The 19,665-nt window shown below is 41.0% G+C and overlaps 1 protein-coding gene across 2 annotated transcripts; it reads left to right on the top strand.

Moving 5' to 3' along the window:
• Nucleotides 1-24: 24 nt before the first annotated feature.
• On the top strand, nt 25-19,665 carry LOC117302976 (protein SSUH2 homolog). Of its 2 annotated transcripts, none has more exons than XM_033786988.1 (12): nt 25-340; nt 1,553-1,831; nt 2,151-2,287; nt 7,005-7,134; nt 8,201-8,261; nt 8,826-8,950; nt 9,769-9,831; nt 14,521-14,696; nt 16,006-16,098; nt 16,857-16,959; nt 17,980-18,084; nt 19,411-19,665. In XM_033786988.1, exons 2-12 carry the CDS (start codon nt 1,562-1,564, stop codon nt 19,555-19,557), a joined length of 1,410 nt encoding a protein of 469 aa, XP_033642879.1. In that variant the 5' UTR covers nt 25-340; nt 1,553-1,561; the 3' UTR covers nt 19,558-19,665. The 2 variants fall into 2 exon arrangements, with proteins under 2 accessions (XP_033642879.1, XP_033642887.1); XM_033786996.1 differs by lacking the exon at nt 25-340 and adding an exon at nt 376-479.

Genomic DNA, 19,665 nt, shown 5'->3' with positions numbered 1-19,665 from the left:
CTCAAGCCGAATCCAAAGCTGAAGCCGTGGTTTCGAAAAGGGCAATAGCGTGGTGTTTATGCTAGCTTGGGCCTCTGTCTATCCGCAAAGATAAACAAGCATATCTAAGTGTAACGTCGGATGTTTAAGCTATGTTTATGCTGTAACTCATTGACATGACCCGGATCCCGTGATGCCCCCCACAAGTTCGTTGAATGGTTGCTGGATCTGGACTTGTTCTGCTGGCTGGCACGACCGATTAGCCTATACATGTAATAAATTGCAACATATTTTGCAATCGCTAGCAGTACCTTGGTTGTTTCCTTGCGCTAGGCTTGGTTCAGTTGTTCCGGATTTGTAGGTAAGTCAGGTTGTTTCTAGTTTATGTTGTGGCATGACCGATTAGCCCATCATATTTTGCAATCGCTAGCACTGGCAGTGCCTTGGTAAGTTGGTTGTTTCCTTGCGCTAGGCTTGGTCCAGTTGTTCCGGATTTGTAGGTAAGTCAGGTTGTTTCTAGTTTATGTTAGGGCTAGGCCTAATTGTCATAATTGATACCATCATCAACATCATCATTTGTTGGTGTTACTTCCTTCCTGACTCTAGCGTTCGCCTACGAGCTTGACAAACATCACATGCAAAAAGAAAGACTGAATTGTTAGGTATGTTGTACATGCTATCCTAGCTGGACGGAACACCATTATTGATGTTCTCTGCCATCTCCACGTGGAGATAATAGCGAAACAAATAGACCCACTACAGTACTCACTAACTAACATAGGCCTGGCTGGGCTAGCCCCATCAAAACAAATAGAAACTAAACAAGCGTCCCGTGAGTGAGGAGCCTTAACTTAGTATAGTTTCTACTTATTATGGGGAAAAGTTTACGTATGGCGCCACCACTTTTTCATTCGATATGAAATAATATTATTAATTATAGTATCTGATTTACCTTACAAAAAGGGATAGATCCCTTTTTGTAAAAAAAAAAAAAAATGAGTGAAACATTGGTGCCGTCATACGGAAAGTTATCTGTTTGTAGCAATAGAAGTACATCAAATAGTACCAAGACGTTGGACTACCTCTGCTCCTTCTTGGCCCTGCGCCCATGCAGCTTTAAGTTCAGGGTGTTTATTTTTTTTTTAATAGAAACTAACAACTTTATGCCTAGATTTTTTTCCCCAGTTGTCACTTACCTCCCCCTAGTACATGCACAACATTTGCCGGTGTAATTTTATTAACAAATTTTAGGGGCAAATCGCCGTTGCCATGATGTTTATCGATGTGCGCACATGTGAGATTGGCGGTCTTTAGTCGGGTACCCTTTTTCATTGCCCACAGCGCCATCCAGCTGAACACGAATAGCAGCAAGCAGCGGGCAGTAAAACTGCGCACTGCATTATTACTAAAATGTGCGTGCTCGTGAAACTGCGCACTGCAGCGACACTAAAAGACTTGGCAGGCTGTTTCAGCGATTTTTGCGCATCAGTTAACATCATGGCGCCGAGTCTACTATGGAATCGTTGTGAACCTAAAGGCATGTTAATAAAAGCTTCTTTTTAAATCCTTACAGGTTTCAAACATGCAGCAACAACAGCAGGGTGGATACCCACCTCAGGGGGGCTATCAACAAGGAGGACCTCAAGCATATCAACAATTCCAAGGAGCACCTCAAGCCCAAGGCTATCCACAACCTCAGCAGGCTGGTGCGCCTCAGGGCTATCCCCAACCCCAGGGTGGTGCTCCTCAAGGGTACCCTCAACCCCAGGGTGGTGCTCCTCAAGGGTACCCTCAACCCCAGGCTGGCGCACCCCAAGGATACCCACAGCCCCAAGGTGGAGCTCCGGGACAGGTACTTATAATAGAAATCCTCGTTTTGTTATAAGGCACTGGACACTATTGGTAATTACTCAAAATGATTGTTGGCATAAAAACTTATTTGATATATGATCAATGGAGGCGTACACCAAGTGGGAATACTAGTCTTTGACAATTGACAAAGTGCCTGTGCCTTTAATCTCCTGTTCCCCAACAATGAAGTGCATGCTGTTTCAAGTGTTTTCTTCAGTCATCAAAGACTACACTCCACTCCATTCACTTGTAATGATATTTTTTTCATTAACCAGAGTACAGTTAGTTTGATCCCTGTGTTACATTATTTCTTGATACAGCCTGTGGCAGCAGCTCCCACTGCACCTCCAGGAGATAAGATGGACATGGTCGCAGGTTACGGCAACATGGGGGCCCCTCTTGCTCCACCTCCTTATGCACCAATGCAGGAACAACCACAGCGTTCAGAGGTACCAAAGTAAGTTCAGGCATTATTCGGTGCTCTATGGTTCAGTACATTACAGGTGGCAAGGTAGATCAAGTGCTAGCTAGGTTTCCAGGCATGATGGTGGCAAGGTAGATCAAGTGCCACCTAGGCCACCTAGGTCTGGGTTACAGGCATGACGGTGGCAAGGTAGATAAAGTGCTACCTAGGCCTGGGCTACAGGCATGACGGTGGCAAGGTAGATCAAGTGCCACCTAGGACAGAGCTCAGGTGGCAAGGTAGATCAAGTGCTACCTAGGCCTGGGCCCAGGTGGCAAGGTAGACCAAGTGCTACCTAGGCTTGGGCTACAGGCATGACGGTGGCGAAGTAGATAAAGTGCCACCTAGGCCACCTTGGCCTGGGGTACAGGCATGGCAGGTGGCAAGGTAGATCAAGTGCTACCTAGGTCTGGGCTACAGGTATGACAGGTGGTAAGGTAGATCAAGTGCCACCTAGGCCTGTGCTACAAGCATGATAGGTGGCAAGGTAGATCAAGTGCCAGCTAGGCCTTGGCTACAGGCATGACAGGTGGCACCTAGGCCTGAGCTCAGGTGGCAAGGTAGATCAAGTGCTACCTAGGTCTGGGCTACAGGTGGCAAGGTAGATCAAGTGCTACATAGGCCTGGGCTCAGGTGGCAAGGTAGATCAAGTGCTACCTAGGCCTTGGCTCAGATGACAAGGTAGATCAAGTGCTACTAGGCATGGGCTCAGGTGGTTAGGTAGATCAAGTGCTACCTAGGCCTGGGCTCAGGTGGCAAGGTAGATCAAGTGCTACTAGGCATGGGCTCAGGTGGTTAGGTAGATCAAGTGCTACCTAGGCCTTGGCTCAGATGACAAGGTAGATCAAGTGCTACTAGGCATGGGCTCAGGTGGTTAGGTAGATCAAGTGCTACCTAGGCCTGGGCTCAGGTGGCAAGGTAGATCAAGTGCTACTAGGCCTGCACTACAGGTGGCAAGGTAAATCAAGTGCTACCTAGGCCTTTGCTCAGGTGGCAAGGTAGATCAAGTGCTACCTAGGCCCAGGCTCAGGTGGCAGGGTAGATCAAGTGCTATGTAGGCTCTGGCTCAGTTGGCAAGGTAGATCAAGTGCTAACTAGGCCCGGGCTCAGGTGGCAAGGTAGATCAAGTGCTACCTAGGCTTGGGCTCAGGTGGCAAGGTAGATCAAGTGCTACTAGGCCTGGGCTACAGGTGGAAAGGTAGATCAAGTGCTACCTAGGCCTGGGCTCATGTGGTAAGGTAGATCAAGTACTACCTAGGCCCGGGCTTAGGTGGCAAGGTAGATCAAGTGCTACCTAGGCCCGGGCTCAGGTGGCAAGGTAGATCAAGTGCTACCTATAGGCCTGGGCTCAGGTGGCAAGGTAGATCAAGTGCTACTAGGCCTGTGCTACAGGTGGCAAGGTAGATAAGTAGCTTTTATATTGCCTGAACTCCGCCAATCCATTAGGCTTTCTGTAGAAGTTCAGCCAGCAGCAATCCAGAGCTTTTTTATCTTTTACCCTGAACATTAACAAACTGCTGTGGTGCACTTTTAAAGTGTTGTAACAACCACTTTTTGGAGCATTATTAAATACAGCTGAGTACTGGAGTGGCTGAATTAGGCACATAGTACACTTGAGTACTAGGAGTACTTAGGTCATTCAAGTGCCTTGCCTTATTCTAACATCCAAATAAAGAGTCAAAGTACAAGTAATTTATTAACAGAATATACTGCAAAATGAGGTATCATTTGTGGGGCCATAGACCTATTTAAATAATGACATTGTGTGTTTAAAATATCTTTTAAAACATGAATAAATCCTGTGACCAATTTGTAGAGCTGCTCAACTATAAAAAATTGCTTTTAAGCATTTAAGCATATTTCACAGGTTAGTAAGAAGATTAGCTGGCCTATACAGCCTGCGCATACCATTTCTACGTCACTTATTTTCATACAGTAAGCACTGTTAGTTTAGCATGCATTTTTGTGTGCTGACAGGAAAAGAGTTATGCTTCAACATTGAGTAATTGTACATAAAAAGGAATAATGAATAAAAAAGAAAAATTTAAATTAGTTGAGAACAAGCAAGGCAGTTCATCAAAGCGCAAGCAAATCGGCAGGTTAACCAGACCCAAGACCCAAGGCCTAGACCTTGAAATGTGGGTTTGTGGTTTCCTGTAATCACTCAATCAGGTAGTAGTTGGTAGATTCACCACTCCAAGGTTGAAGCTAAGGTGAGACTGTTGGCTATAACTGTTTTGTGTGTGTTTCCGTCACACATTAAAGGCACTGGGCACTATTGGTACACATTAAAGGCACTGGGCACTATTGGTACACATTAAAGGCACTGGGCACTATTGGTACACATTAAAGGCACTGGGCACTATTGGTACACATTAAAGGCACTGGGCACTATTGGTACACATTAAAGGCACTGGGCACTATTGGTACACATTAAAGGCACTGGGCACTATTGGTACACATTAAAGGCACTGGGCACTATTGGTACACATTAAAGGCACTGGGCACTATTGGTAGTTACTAAAAATAATTGTCAACATAAAATTTTACTTGGTAACGAGATCAATGGAAAGCTGTTGATAGTATGAAACATTACAAGTGTGCAAATTGGCTCCCTCGATGAACTGCAATGTCTTGGAGAAGAGGTAACTTCTCACTCAAATATTAAAGACTTCAGGAGTGAAGCTTTTTATTAGGCATTTGAAAGCACACAAACTTGTGCAACAAGGGTGCTTTTCTTTCAATATCCTCTAACAACTTAGATGAACACTTGAGTTCAAGTATTCACAGGTTTGTTATTTTATGCATGTTGGGATACACCAAGGGAGAAGACTGGTCTTTGACAATTACCAAAGTTGTCCAGTGCCTTTAAGTCAATCAGTAGAACTTGGTAGATTGTTTTTTACATTCACCTTTAAGGTGCAGCATTAAACACCAAAGTTGGACTGTATACCTACTGTATGTGTGCAAGTTTTTTGTGTAATTGGGTTCCCTTATAAAAAGTGGGTGATTTGTTTCTGTCACACATTAATCCAATGCAAGTGAGAACTCAAGGTTCTCAATATGCAAACTTGTTTATGAGTGCACAAGAGTTGCATTTAGCTTGCATGATCGTCATGGTCATACTCGTACATGGTACACATTCACAATACTTTTGCAGATGTAGTTTCTCTTTCAATAAAAGTTTATGTGCATACAAACTACAATGGACCTTGACCCTTTAGAAAAAAATCAGTTTCATTTTGCATCAATGACGTCAGCCTTGCCGGCTGTGCATGAGTATCGCCATACAAACAATGACCTACTTTTGTAAACTTATCTTGTGAACAGATTATTTTCCAAGTGTTGATTTAGTTTTAAAATGTAGTGTGCGTAAGGCTAGCGTTGATGTTATGTAAATGCCACTGCCCATGTGACTGGCCTCATTAACTCTGGGTCCCAATTTCATAAATTGTCTTAGCAGATAATTTTGCTTACAAATTTTGTGCTTCTAAACATGGAGGTACACTCATGTATGTAGAATGGTACAAACATAGCAGGATGCAAGTTGAAATGTTGCTTGTGAATTAATATTTTGGCTGGGCACCTAATTCTGGTAAGCGTAGCTTTGTTGTGCTTAGCTTCATTCTTGTGCTTTTGTGAAATCGGCCACTGATTTTTGCATCTTTGCAGCATGTGCAAATATGTTTCAAGTTTATAGACAGCACATACATTGTGTGTAAATCTAGCTTGTTTCACAAACTAAACATGACAATGTTTGATGTGAAAAGAAAATTGTAATAACTGTCTACTGTCTAAATTTTTGGTATTGACTCCTTGCACGCGCGTCACACGTGGTGATTGATGCCACGCTCACCATGCTGGTGGTCAATAGGTTCACGTGTAAACGCTGCGTCGCCTACAGATGCGCACTTCTCTGAATAAAATGTTGACATTGACCACCAAAATGGCGCATCCAAGATTATTCTGATGATGACGTCAGGTGAATTGCGTCAATACAAACTTTAATGAATTTTATCTTATTACCTGTACACGTAATAGACACAATCAGCGATTGGAGTCACGAGACTCAAAGTGGGTAAACAGACCGAGCAAGCCAGTGCAGTGTACATTGAAAAGCATTGCTGCTTCTGAGTGTTACGGTCTAATGAAAAGCACCCCAGCATGTGTGGTTTGTTAACATTTTAATACCCAAGAGTCATGTGACTCAGTCGCCAATTTCGTCTATTGTTTAGTTAAAGGAGTACTTGAGCGATTTGTTTTGGGCGGGAATGCTATTTAAACTTGTTTATAACGTGTTTGTTTACCATTTTAAGGTAATTTTGATATTTCTAAACATCTGAATTTTTGGTTATTATCGATTAAAAATCAGGCCCCACCCTCAAGGTTTTTTGAAAAACTAGAAACACTTCTGCCGTTGACGAAGTGCGTCAAAATGACAATTCTTTGACGTCATGTCTGGGAGTTTGCTTTGTTATACATCCACGCTGTAACGAAGCGGCTATACAAATTGGAGCTCACACTACATTGTATGACGTAACATGAATGAAAACGTAGCAGAGCTTTTCGTGAATCTTTCAGAAAAGCACTGGATATTCAAAATGATTATTTTTGTATAAAAATCGAAAACATTCAGCAAAGATCACGACTTGCCATTTTTTGTTCGAAGTACTTCTTTAATGTTTTGGGGTTACCTTGTTTCTTTGTCCAGCATGCCCACAGTGACTGTAGAGCAAGCCAGAGAGGCTTTGATGGGCCATGTTGCTGAGAATTGTTGCTATGGCAAGAAGGCTGCACAAGAAATGGTCTTCAATGATATCAGCCACTCCAGTGCTTTCCATGTAAGGACGATGAAATTAATCAGCTTAATAATAAAGTCATTTTAGACATCCCCATATACCCCCTGTGTGCTCTTCCCCAATCCTCCTTCTCCTCACCTACCCACAAAAATGCCAAAACGCAAAGAAGACTGACATAAATTAAATGAATAAATAAATGATATAATATATAAAAAGTATTGTCATCTACTACAACTACATGTAGTATACATCCTATAAATATCAGACGGGCTTGAGATAAAAAAAAAAGGCAGTGGACACTTTTGGTAATTACTCAAAATAATTATTAGCATAAAACCTTACTTGGTAATGAGTAATAGGGAGAGGTTGATAGTATAAAACATTGTGCGAAACAGCTCCCTCTGAAGTGCCATAGTTTTTGAGAATGAAGTAATTTTCCTTGAATTTGATTTCGAGACCTCAGATTTAGAACTTGGGGTCTCGAAATCAACCATCTAAACGCACACAACTTCATGTGACAAGGGTGTTTTTTTCTTTCATTATTATCTCGCAACTTTGATGACCGATTGAGCTCAAATTTTCACAGGTTAGTTATTTTATGCATATGTTGAGATACACCAAGTGAGAAGACTGGTCTTTAACAATTACCAATAGTGTCCATTGAAAATCATAAAGAGCATATGCAGGGGCACCAAGGCCAAGACATACATGTACATGTAACATTCCAGGCTTGAAATCTGTATTTAGGGTTCACAATGCCAAATAGAAAATGTTCAGGCTTATTATCGCAGAATGATACCAAGTGACAGGATATTGTAATGACACGACAAAAAATAATTAAAAAGGCCCTAACATACGTTAATTGGTAGTTGATACAGAGGAAGCAATTCCGTCTACATGCATCATTGAAAGAATTAAGAATTATGCAGAATTATGCATTCTATACATTGCACGAAGTTTTCATGACTTGTGATCAGAATGTTTCACTTTTACTTAATATACTGTCTTTTTTTTTAAACAATAGATTTACAAAGTAATTGCTTCAGTCAAGTAATATTCAAGGTTGCATGGTTTTAACTGTGATTGTTTTCTAAACTTCCTAATGCAGTACAAGTTGGAAACATTCACCGAGAAGCGAACTACAGCTTGGTCTTCAGAACCTTTCAAAGGTAAAGAAATATTGACATTTGACATTTTCCATTTTCGAATCGCGAGGCATCGATAGATAGGGCAGACAGAGGGTATCTCTATGTAATAATAGTATCAAAAGTCTTTTATAGCACACGTATCTACCAACAAGGTACTCAAGGCGCTTAGTATATACATTTATACAGAAAGAGAGGCTATTGAAAGTTATGAATTCTGAGACCCAACTATTTAGCACCTTATAAGGGTTTACAAGGTGCTACAGCGCATTTAGAAGCCATAGCCAGGACCACTGGGGCGAACCCCTTCTCTTTTTGATATAAGTGCACTGGGTTCTTTTACATGCGATACACGACACACAGGACCAACGGCTTTACATCCAATCCGAAAAAAAAGCAAATACAAAAAAGAAAACTCACAAGATGGAACACTCATGGGAGCTGGTTTGGGGTAGTGTTTCAAGGGAGGGTTTATTTTCAAGCAATCATTGTAAAGATGCATGATATGTGAATTTACAACCTTATGTGAAGTCATTGCAGATTTATAGTCAATTGAAGGATTGTTAATATTATTTTATGATTGCACAGGTCAAATGATTGATGGACCTACCAATGGACCTGCCCCAGGCCCATGGGATCTGCAGTGTACACCGCCAGCTAAGTTCAAGAATCACAGAGCTGAGATTGAAGTGCCCCACACTGCGTCAGTCAAGGTACACAGTTAGACAATGCTCACCATAGACTGTGCAAGTCTTGTGCGTATTCAAACATCTGGGAACATACTGGTTCAAACCATATTCGTGGAAGTGGCGAGGCCGAGCGGTCAAGAGCAACGAATTCAAACTCTGGTGTTTCTGATCAGCAGAGTGTGTGTTCGAGTCCTAGTCGTGACACTTTGTGTCCTTAAGCAAGACACTTAGCCATTGCTTCGTTCCTCGGATGGGACGTAAAGCCGTTGGTCCCGTGTGTTATGTTACGCATGTAAAAGAAACCAGTGCAATTATCGAAAATAGAAGAGGTTTGCCGTGGTGGTTTTGTCTGGGTTGGCAGCATATTGCACCACAGCACCTTGTAAACCATCATGGTGCTATGTAAAAGGAGTAGGTCTCAAACTTAGTCCCATAGCTTGCATAAAATACTGTATGTTAGTGCTCTGAGATGCCCTTTGGGTGTATAAAGCATTATATAAATACAAACTATTATTTTATTGAGTTTTATGCAATTCTGTTTCTTCAAATACTTAAGTTTAACAAAGTTATTGATGGGAACATAAAATTTAGCCATAGAATAATTTTGACCATTGCTCAGTTTCATAATTAGCACAATTGATTTTCAGCAGAGTGAGAGAAAACAAACCATTTTTAGTGTCTTGAAAGGAAAGTTTGCAAATAAAGCGCTTATGACTTTTTGCCAGCCCAACTTGTTGTACGGTCCTCTGCGAGCCACAAGAGGTGTTTCAATGTTTCTTGGTGTGTTGTATTCTGAGAATGGCTTGATTTAAGTAGAGTGTGATTTATCTCTTGCCTCATAGCCTTGCCATGACTGTGCTGGTATTGGACGCAAACGCTGTCACAAGTGCCATGGAGATGGAAACGTAAGTTAAATAGTGCTCACTATAATTTTTTTTTCTTCAGACATGCCAGAAGACGATCAGAGCATACTGATCAAAACATCAAGTTGAAACCAACGGTTCTTTTCAGAACCACCCCAACTCAATTAGAGATTATCATTACATGGTGTTACCGCAAACCTTACTCGTATCTCCACCATGCAAAGTTTCAAATCCTACTCACTTTAATTGTGTCTAACTAGTCTCTTTTTACCTTAAAGGTATTAAACAAGAATGGTAAAAATAATATAAATTTTAGTTTATTGAATACTCAGTACTTTGTACTTTCCCAGGTTCTTTGAAAAAATCTCACAGGCATATTACTCGGATAAAAAACATTTTTTTAGTTTCAGTCTGAAAGCTCTGTATTTAGTTTATACTAGAACAATTTTTGTGTGAAATATTTCCCTCTGAAATGAAGTCATATTCTGAGAAAACTGTATATGAAAACCTAAACAAAAGCAATGCAACAGATGATTTAAGTTGCTACATTGTACAATAAAAATAATGGACGATGTGTTTACACACTGAAAAATGTGCGTGGTTTTTTACTATTTTCTCCTAACTCTTAGGTTTTGTTATATCATGTTCATTGTTAATCACTCAAAACATGAACACTCCCTGTCTGTGACTTTTTACCAGCGCTACCACCAATCTATGTAGCTCTTTTAATTCCCTTTAACACTTTCCTACATGTAGGATCCTGTCTCACTCCATCTCACAAAATCCAACACCATATTAATTTAACTCAACACCCACAAGATTGGACACTGATTATGGTGGTATGCCTGAGATCAAGCATAATCAGTTTACTTGTGCAATCCCCAAACAAAATGAAACCAAAATGGAGTTGGACATTGAAGGGTTGGAATGATAAGGGTTAATAGCTTTGTAATAAGGATAGCCTATAAATATCACCACAGTTCAAACTACGCTCTAAGTAGTAGGTTAAAGGCACCCGACACCTTTGGTAATTGTCAAAGACCAGTCTTCTCACTTGGTGTATCCCAACATATGCATCAAATAACAAACCTGTAAAAATTTAGACTATAGTGGTCATAAAAGTTACAAAAAATAATGTAAGAAAAGCACCCTTGTTGCACAAATTTGTGTGCTTTCAGGATGCCTAAAAAAGGCTTCAGGCCTGTGAAGTCTTATTGAGTGAGAAAATACCTCTTTCTCAAAAACTATGTTACTTCAGAGGGAGCCATTTCTCACAATGTTTTATACCATCAACCTCTCCCCACTGCTCGTTATCAAGTAAGTTTTTATGCTAACAATAGGAGACTTTCTGGGACGATAGAGGGCAGCAGACTTACCGGGTAAATCCATTGTTCTCAGAATTATGCGCATGTTCAGAACTGCGTAAACAATGGAAATTTACCCGGTATGTCTGCTGCCGCCTAGCGTTGGAAAGTCTCCTATTGCTTTGAGTATAGTTATCAATAGTGTCCAGTGCCTTTAAACGTTGCACTTATCAAAGCAAACACACATACTTCCTGTATTACAGTGTGTGTATCAAGCAAACAGTGTATAATGTGATTTATACTCTATAGTAATTCCCTTCAGATAAACTAGATGCTTTTGAGAGATTGTCCCAGAATATAGTCGTCACGTGAAATCTTGACTGTTCCGTTTCACAAGGTGATGCAAGAACAAAATGCATTCAGAATGTGTTTTTTTAACCTCAGAATGTTTGTGATATATGGTGTAATAATAATAATAATAATAATAATAACCAGTTCTTATATAGCGCATTTCACAATAACCGTATCAATGCGCTTTACATTAGTGCCCTGGTCATAGGGCCAATAACATCCCTTTTCAATGTTTCTCAGCTGCCTTGGGAGTATACAACCTGGGCAACAGTTTATATCGCTCCAAGGCTTTTTCATTCACAATATCAACCTTTACCCTCGCAGGTACCCATTTATACCCCTGGGTAAAGAGAAGCAACTATAGTAAAGTATCTTGCTCAAGGACACAAGTGTCATGACCGGTATTCGAACCTACACTCCGGTGAATTACATGTAGCACCAGAACTTGAATTCGATGCTCTTAACCACTCGGCCATGACACTCTACGATGTAGCGCGCATTTTAGGAGAAATTTCAACATTTTCTCAGGGTGTTTTGGCAAGAAAATATATTATCATTTAAGAAGGGTTTAAATAGAAATCAAAACAAAGATATTCAGGGTCATTCCATTTCATTGAAAAGAAACTTACACCAATTCATTTGTGTTTAAAGCTTGTATAGAATTTGAGGCATTGCATGGTGAGGTATCAATATATATTTGGTTTGCGGTAACACCATGTGTGTATCTACTTGCCAGATAGAGTTTGTTCTTAGAGAACTGTATTTCTTTTTTCTACTACCGCGGAGTAGATGTTCGGGAGACTTCTCAGTTCTGAAAAGAACTATCCTGCTTTTTAACTACTACCCGGGTGCGGAAGGTATAGCAAAGTGGCTTACACTACTAGTTTAGCTTATAGGATCGATATTAAAGCCATTGGACACTTTCGGTAAACAGTATTGTCCAAAGGCCCACACTTCGTGTATCACAACTTATATATAAAATAACAAACCTGTGAAAATTTAGGCTCAATCGGTCATCGGAGTCGGGAGAAAATAACGGGAAAACGCACTCTTGTTTTCGCACGTTTCGCCGTGTCATGACATGTGTTTAAAATAAATCCGAGAATTGATAATTGTTTCAATGTTTTCTCAACAAGTAAAGCATTTTATGGAATAATATTTCAAGAGAAGTCTTTCATCATTACCCTCTGTAAACCCTGTAAGTTATTTGTAAATCTGTGAATTTTGTTCTGTTCCGAACGTGTATAATGGCTTCAATGTTTTGTCTCCGAAATGACAACATTTGCTCAGGGTGTTTTGGCAAGAAAATATATTATCATTTAAGAAGGGTTTAAATAGAAATCAAAACCAAGATATTCAGGGTCATTCCATTTCATTGAAAGGAAAGTTACACAAACTCATTTGTTGTTGAGCTTATTTGAAAGATAAACCAAACATTTTGCCAGTGAGAGCATTGACATTGTTACAGATAATTCTTTATGGCGAATTCAAAAATTCTGTAACGAATCTGTTTGGTTACAGTGAGAAAAAATGATAAGAAATGAATGCTATTCAGTGAACGATTTCCCTTGTATAGAAGAGCAAACTGCTACACAAAATGTTTCAATTGCTCCTCAAAAATCAGGATTTGCCACTCTATTTTAGCATTCAGTGTGCACAAAATAAGTTCAGTCTAAATTTCTTGCTTAATAATAATAATGATGTCTTCTATAGCGCTGGTATCCACAAAAAGTGCTCATGGCGCTTACTCGAATAATAAAATTCCCCCTTGGTTGTTCTCCAGCAGTGCAAAAAACAAGAACAACTGCGAGATCACTGGGCTAAATTGTTCCCTGCTAATCCTTCAGTAAAAAACACATTTTCTGTACTACATGTACATGTAGGTAAAGAGTGGAATTAGCTGCAAACTTCCACAGGTTAGTTTCTGTGCATGCAGATACACTGGCAACCGGAAACACCGAAAGTCCGGAAGGACTAAACAAACCTTTGACTAAGTTTCGTTTGAAGAAGAACAAACATAAAACCAGAATGTCAACAAGCATATTGCCCTTGAAGTTTTCAATGTCCTTGTGGTGTATACATATTGCAAGATAACAAAAGTTTGATTGTTGTATATAAAAACAGTTTAGTTGTACATTTATTCCCTTAAAAGCACTGGCCAAGTTTGGTAATTACTCAAAAATAATTGTTAGCTTAAAAACTTACTTGGTAAAGAGCAATGGAGAACTGTTGATAATATACAAGTATTGACTGCTTTGAGTGCTATGGTTAAAACTACGACTCCAACGGTGATCCCCAGAGCATTTTTTTATCCCTCGGCTGCACCACAGGAAAATAGCATTAGTAAAAGCATGAGTTAAAGCAGTCAATATTTGTTTTATAACACCCCAACAGACTATTTATCATCTTCGTACACATAACGCTCGCACGTGCGTTTCAGATACACAGATGCACAACTGATTGGATTCGAGGTGGGTAAAAAGGCGTCCGGGTACTGCACGCCGTGTGGTAGTCGTCGGACTATCACACAGCAAACGATGCACTATCACACGGCCGCCATTTCTAGTAAAACTAAGACATATCATGTGACGCACGCTAAACCAATGAAAAGGCAGAATATTTGTAAGGAGTACTATAATATAAAACATTGTGAGAAACGACTCCCTCTGAAGTATCATAGTTTTTGTGAAAGAGACAATTTTTCAATCCAAAAACTAAAAGGTACTTTTTTAGGCATCTGAAAGCATGCAGAAGTTTGCAACAAGGGTGTCGTTCGTTATTCTCTCGCAACTTCAATGACCAATTGAGTCCAAATTTTCACAGATTTGTTTTTTTATGCATATGTTGAGACACACCAAGTGAGAAGACTGGTCCATGACAACTGACAAAGGTGTCCAGTGCCTTTGCCTCCTTCAGATTAATGTGACAGAGGTCGCAGGTGCTGGAGGTCACTGGTCACACCTTAGTCAATCTTTTCTTTTCTAAAACTAAAAAGTATTTTAAACCTAACAGTAATTAAAGTTTACCAAGTCAGTTTCCTTTGTGGTTGATTAGTTTGCATTCTTTGTATTTACAGACTCGTTGCCATCATTGTAATGGAAGTGGACATGTCCATAACCCTCATGCTGGACCTGGGCATCATGATCCGCATCACCATGGAAACCATGGAAACCATGGACACCATGGACACCATGGACACCAGCAGCATGGTCACATGGAGTGTACCTGGTGCCATGGAGCTGGACACCAGAAGTAAGTCTTTAAAGACACTGGACACCTTCGGTAGTTGCCAAAGACCAGTATTCTCACTTGGTGTATCTCAACATGTATATGCTCAAAATAACAAACCTGTGAAAATTTGAGCTCGATTGGTCGTCAAAGTTGGGAGATAATAATGGAAGAAAAACACCCTTGTCACACGAAGTTGTATGCTTTTAGATGCTTGATTTCGGGACCTCAAAATCTAATTCTGAGGTCTCAAAATCAAATTCATGGAAAATTACTTAGACCTTTCTCGAAAACTACGTTACTTCAGAGGGAGCCATTTCTCACAATGTTTTATACTATCAACAGCTCTCCAGTGCTTGTTACCAAGTAAGTTTTTATGCTAACAATCATTCTGAGTAATTACCAAAAGTGTCCACTGCCTAGATGTTAAATTTGCATCAGGGATAAGGGGTATTAATTAAGGGAATCAATGTGTGGTGAAGAGGTTTTCAACTAGTGGTTTAAACCCAATGAGGCCTGGTTCTTGATAATTTTACCGAGACAAAGTCGAGGTATATTATTAAGAACAGGCCTCGGCGGGTTTAAACCACTTGTTGAAAACCAATTCAACACACTTTGATTCCCATTCATAAATACCTTTTCGGTCAAAAAACATCAACACTTTTGGTCAAAAAGTAAAATAAATGCAAAAATTATTATTGTTTAATGATTTCTTTCAACACAACACCCCATAAGCTATGAAATGGTAAGGCCCTCCGCAGCCCTTGGGTAAACAACTCCTTTAATATAAGGGAATGCTCTGCGCGTCGTGCGTATCGCGTGATGTGGCACAACTGTCCCGGCCGTTGCTCTCGACCAAAAGGAATGAAGAAACTGTCTCATAAGCACAGGTGCAAACTCGCTTGTCGCGCCCCTGTTTCAACACTTTTTACTGGTCATAATCAAAGGTTTATACACACCCACGTGACGCGCTCTCCACCAATAGGAATAGCGAAACTGTCTGAGGTTTTTATGAATTTGGATTTACCCTTACATCAACCTGTTAGTACTGTGCATGTAAAGGCCAACTCAATACTTTCCCGAGCGCTGTGAAAAAAATCACAGGCATATTGCTCAGGTTGGATTCGAACCCACGACCTTTGCAATTCTAGAGCAGTGTCTTACCAACTAGACCACAGAGATTGCCCGATAGCTAGAGGCTTTTCGAATCCTAAGTTTTAGCAGTTTTTTTTATATCTAGTGCACAAATTCTCAGATTACAGTGTAAACAGTGGATGGTAATAAATACTGCCTTGTATTTATGATATTTCACTTTGGTTTTTCTCTTTATTAGATGTAATAATTGTCATGGCCATGGGCAAGAGACATGTAGCACATGCGGAGGAGCCTGTAATGTGAAAGTGTTCATTAAACTCACTGTAGAATGGTAAGTATATCCTGTGTTGGTCCCAAGTGTTGTGTAAACACACGTAAAAGAACTCAGTGCACTCATAACAAAGAGAAGGTTCGCCCCCGTGTTCCTGGTTTGATTGGCTGCAATGCTCCAGAATACCTCATCAACCTCATCCACCCATACACACCAGACTGCAATCTAATGAGCTCATGATGCTTCATCAGCCTAGAACTTCCACTCTTTGGGGCAATAGGTCATTTTCTGTGGCATCAGCCCGGGTGTGGAACCAACTCCCACTGACTGTCAAATTATCTCCATCCATCACAACATTCAAGACAAACTTAAAATCTCACCTGTTCAAACAAGCATACTCACACAATCCTCAGTCCTAATTTTTTTTTCTCTCCTCAAGGCGGATACCGGCGCTCTATTAAATGTTCTTTATTATTATATTGCGCCACAGCACCTCGTGAACCATAAAGGGTGCTATGTAAAAGGAGTATACAGTGCGTCTGAAACAGTTAGGAGGGACTGGACGCGCGAGAAGTCAAAAGATGGACTGATGCAGTCGTTGGGACTCTGAAGCGCCTTTGTTTCAGACGTTGATCTTGTCATGAGCAGAGCCAATGTAAATGTTGTGTAAAGTTCTCCTGTCTGAAACCAACATTTATTTGGGTAGTCTCTGGCGCACCTGTCTGAAACGGGTGTAAGAGAAGGTTCAATTGACATTTGGTTGAGAAGTACATTTTAATTTGATAATTGATTGAGATCAATGTTTTTTGTGTGTTTAGGCTGAACCACATGAGTGATAACATCGTTGAGCGGACCTCACTGCCTGATGAGTTGATTAGAGGAGTAACTGGAGAGATAGCCTTCACTGAGGAGCAGCCGAGGGTAGGTTTTAGCCCCAGTAGGTTCTAGCCCCAGTAGGTTCTTAGCCCCAATAGGTTCTAGCCCCAATAGGTTCTAGCCCCAGTAGGTTCTAGCCCCAGTAGGTTCCAACCCGAGTTAGTTCTAGCCCAATAGGTTCTAGCCCCAGTAGGTTCTAGCCCCAGTAGGTTCTAGCCCCAGTAGGTTCTAGCCCCAGTAGGTTCTAGCCCCAGAAGGTTCTAGCCCCAGAAGGTTCTAGCCCCAGAAGGTTCTAGCCCCAGTAGGTTCTAGCCCCAGTAGGTTCTAGCCCCAGAAGGTTCTAGCCCCAGTAGGTTCTAGCCCCAGTAGATTCTAGCCCCAGTAGGTTCTAGCCCCAGTAGATTCTAGCCCCAGTAGGGTCTAGCCCCAGTATAGGTTCTTACCATGAAGGTTCTAGCCCTAGTAAGTTCGTGCCCCAGTAGGTTTTCTTCCCATTTGGTTCTAGCCCCAGTAGGTTCTAGTCCCAGTAGGTTCTAGCTCCAGACCTTAGTCAGCCCCAAGTGTTCCGCTCCAAAAGCAGGGTCCCTTGGGGCTGATACCAGTGAGTGTTGGCCTCAAGAATGACGTCAAAGCTGTTTGAACCCACCGGGGGTCAACTCAAGGGAGCTAATAGCATAAATGATAAGCTCAGTGCACTACATAATTGCCAGCACAGGCTGTATACTCCCCAGGGAGCTGAGATGGTTTAAGGAATGATTTAAGGCCGAGTGACCAGGGTGGGTAATAATGTTGGAAGCACTTTGAGATTCCCTTCAGGTATATAAAGCGTGATTTAAGGGAGAAACTATAAATAAATAGTAAACTTGCGGGTACAACCATGTGTAGATCGCTTAGGGTGAGTGTTGGCTCTGAAAAGAGCCGGTTGGGTCTCATTTTGATTTTTATCGAATGCACCCTTTGTAACTGTGCAATTGTTTCATTTCCAATCCCTAATTATACACAAATTACAGTAATAGATAAGAATGAATTTACTAATTAGCAAAGCTTTTTAATTGTGTTTGTCAGGTGTGGCCAATTAATCACTTCCCTGATCAGACTATCAATCAAGCGTCCAAGCAGCTCGTTCAGCAACACACCAGTGGATTCCCACTGGAACGCATTATTTCTCAGGTAAGTTTCTTACATATTCCACTTGAATCAAATCGCATACCAACCCTCTTATTGTTATTTGTTATTTAATTTTTTTTTTAATTTGAGTGGCTTTTTGAATAGCGCACATATCTGTCACACAGTGACGCTCCAGGCAAAATTTCCTGCAAGGTATGTGGGACTAGTTTTGAATTATGAGATGTTTTGAATTGTATTGAACCGCATTGCAACCCTCTTTTTGTTATTTTTTATTGGCATTTTTTAAGTGGCTTTTTTAATAGCGCACATGTCACACAGTGACGCTCCTGGCGCTGTATTATACAGTATTTCCTGCAAGGCATTTAGGACTACCATGACTACTTTTGAATTATGAGACCTAATCCTTATTTCTTTTTATTGGTGTGTTTTTGTGTGAGCGAAAAAGGCCAAAGGAACTTCCCTTGCAGGGACAATAAAGTTGTATTGTATTGTATTGTATTTTACTGTATTGTATTGCATTGCATTGCGTTGCGTTGCGTTGCGTTGCGTTGCGTTGCGTTGCGTTGCGTTGCGTTGCGTTGCGTTGCGTTGCGTTGCGTTGCGTTGCGTTGCGTTGCGTTGCGTTGCGTTGCGTTGCGTTGCGTTGCGTTGCGTTGCGTTGCGTTGCGTTGCGTTGCGTTGCGTTGCGTTGCGTTGCGTTGCGTTGCGTTGCGTTGCGTTGCGTTGCGTTGCGTTGCGTTGCGTTGTGTTGTATTGTATTGTGTTGTATTGTATTGTATTGTATTGTATTCTATAAGCATCATGTCATGTACAAGGTGCTGTTGCAAATTATGCTGCCGATCAAACATGGAACACCGAGCTGAGCCCCTTCCCTTTCTTCGATAAGTGCACTGGGTTGGTTTACATGCATTACACAACACACGGGACCAACGGCTTTACGTCCCATCCGAAGTACAAAGCATCATGGTTAAGTGTCTTTCTTCAGGACTTACAGGTGTCATGACTGGGACTCGAACCCACACTCTGCTGATCAGAAACACCAGGGCCCAATGTCATAGAACTGCTAAGCACAAGAATTTACATAGCATGAAACTTCTTCATTGGATAATTAAACAACAGCTGAATACCAGTCACGAACAATATGCAACAAATGGAAATTTTGGTTGGTACATGTGTAATCCTGTTTTTATTCAGGAAGAAATTTCATGCTAAGCAAATTTTGGTGGTTAGCATCTTTATGAAATTGGGCTCAGAGCTTGAGTCCTGTGCTCTTAACCACTCGGCCCTTCCGTACGTTCATGTTACTTCTAATCTTATAAAAGCTACAGGGTTAATGTAATCAATTTTTGGTATTTGATTTGTCTACAGCGTCACAGTGTGCGTGTGATTCCAGTTGCCCAGGCTATGTACAAGTGGGACAACAAAGAAGGGACATTCTATGTGTATGGCTTTGAACACAAGGTACATGCTCCAGAATACCCCCAGCAGTGTTGCTGTGGATGTAACATCCTGTAGAAGAAATAGTTTGGCTTATGGGGGCCTTTAATCAATCCTTAAAGACACTGGACACTATTGGTAATTGTCAAAGACCAGTCTTCTCACTTGGTGTATCTCAACATATGC

The sequence above is a fragment of the Asterias rubens genome, chromosome 2 (genome assembly GCF_902459465.1).
Source record: "Asterias rubens chromosome 2, eAstRub1.3, whole genome shotgun sequence".
Taxonomy (NCBI): domain Eukaryota; kingdom Metazoa; phylum Echinodermata; class Asteroidea; order Forcipulatida; family Asteriidae; genus Asterias; species Asterias rubens.
This window is presented reverse-complemented; position numbering and strand designations above follow the sequence as displayed.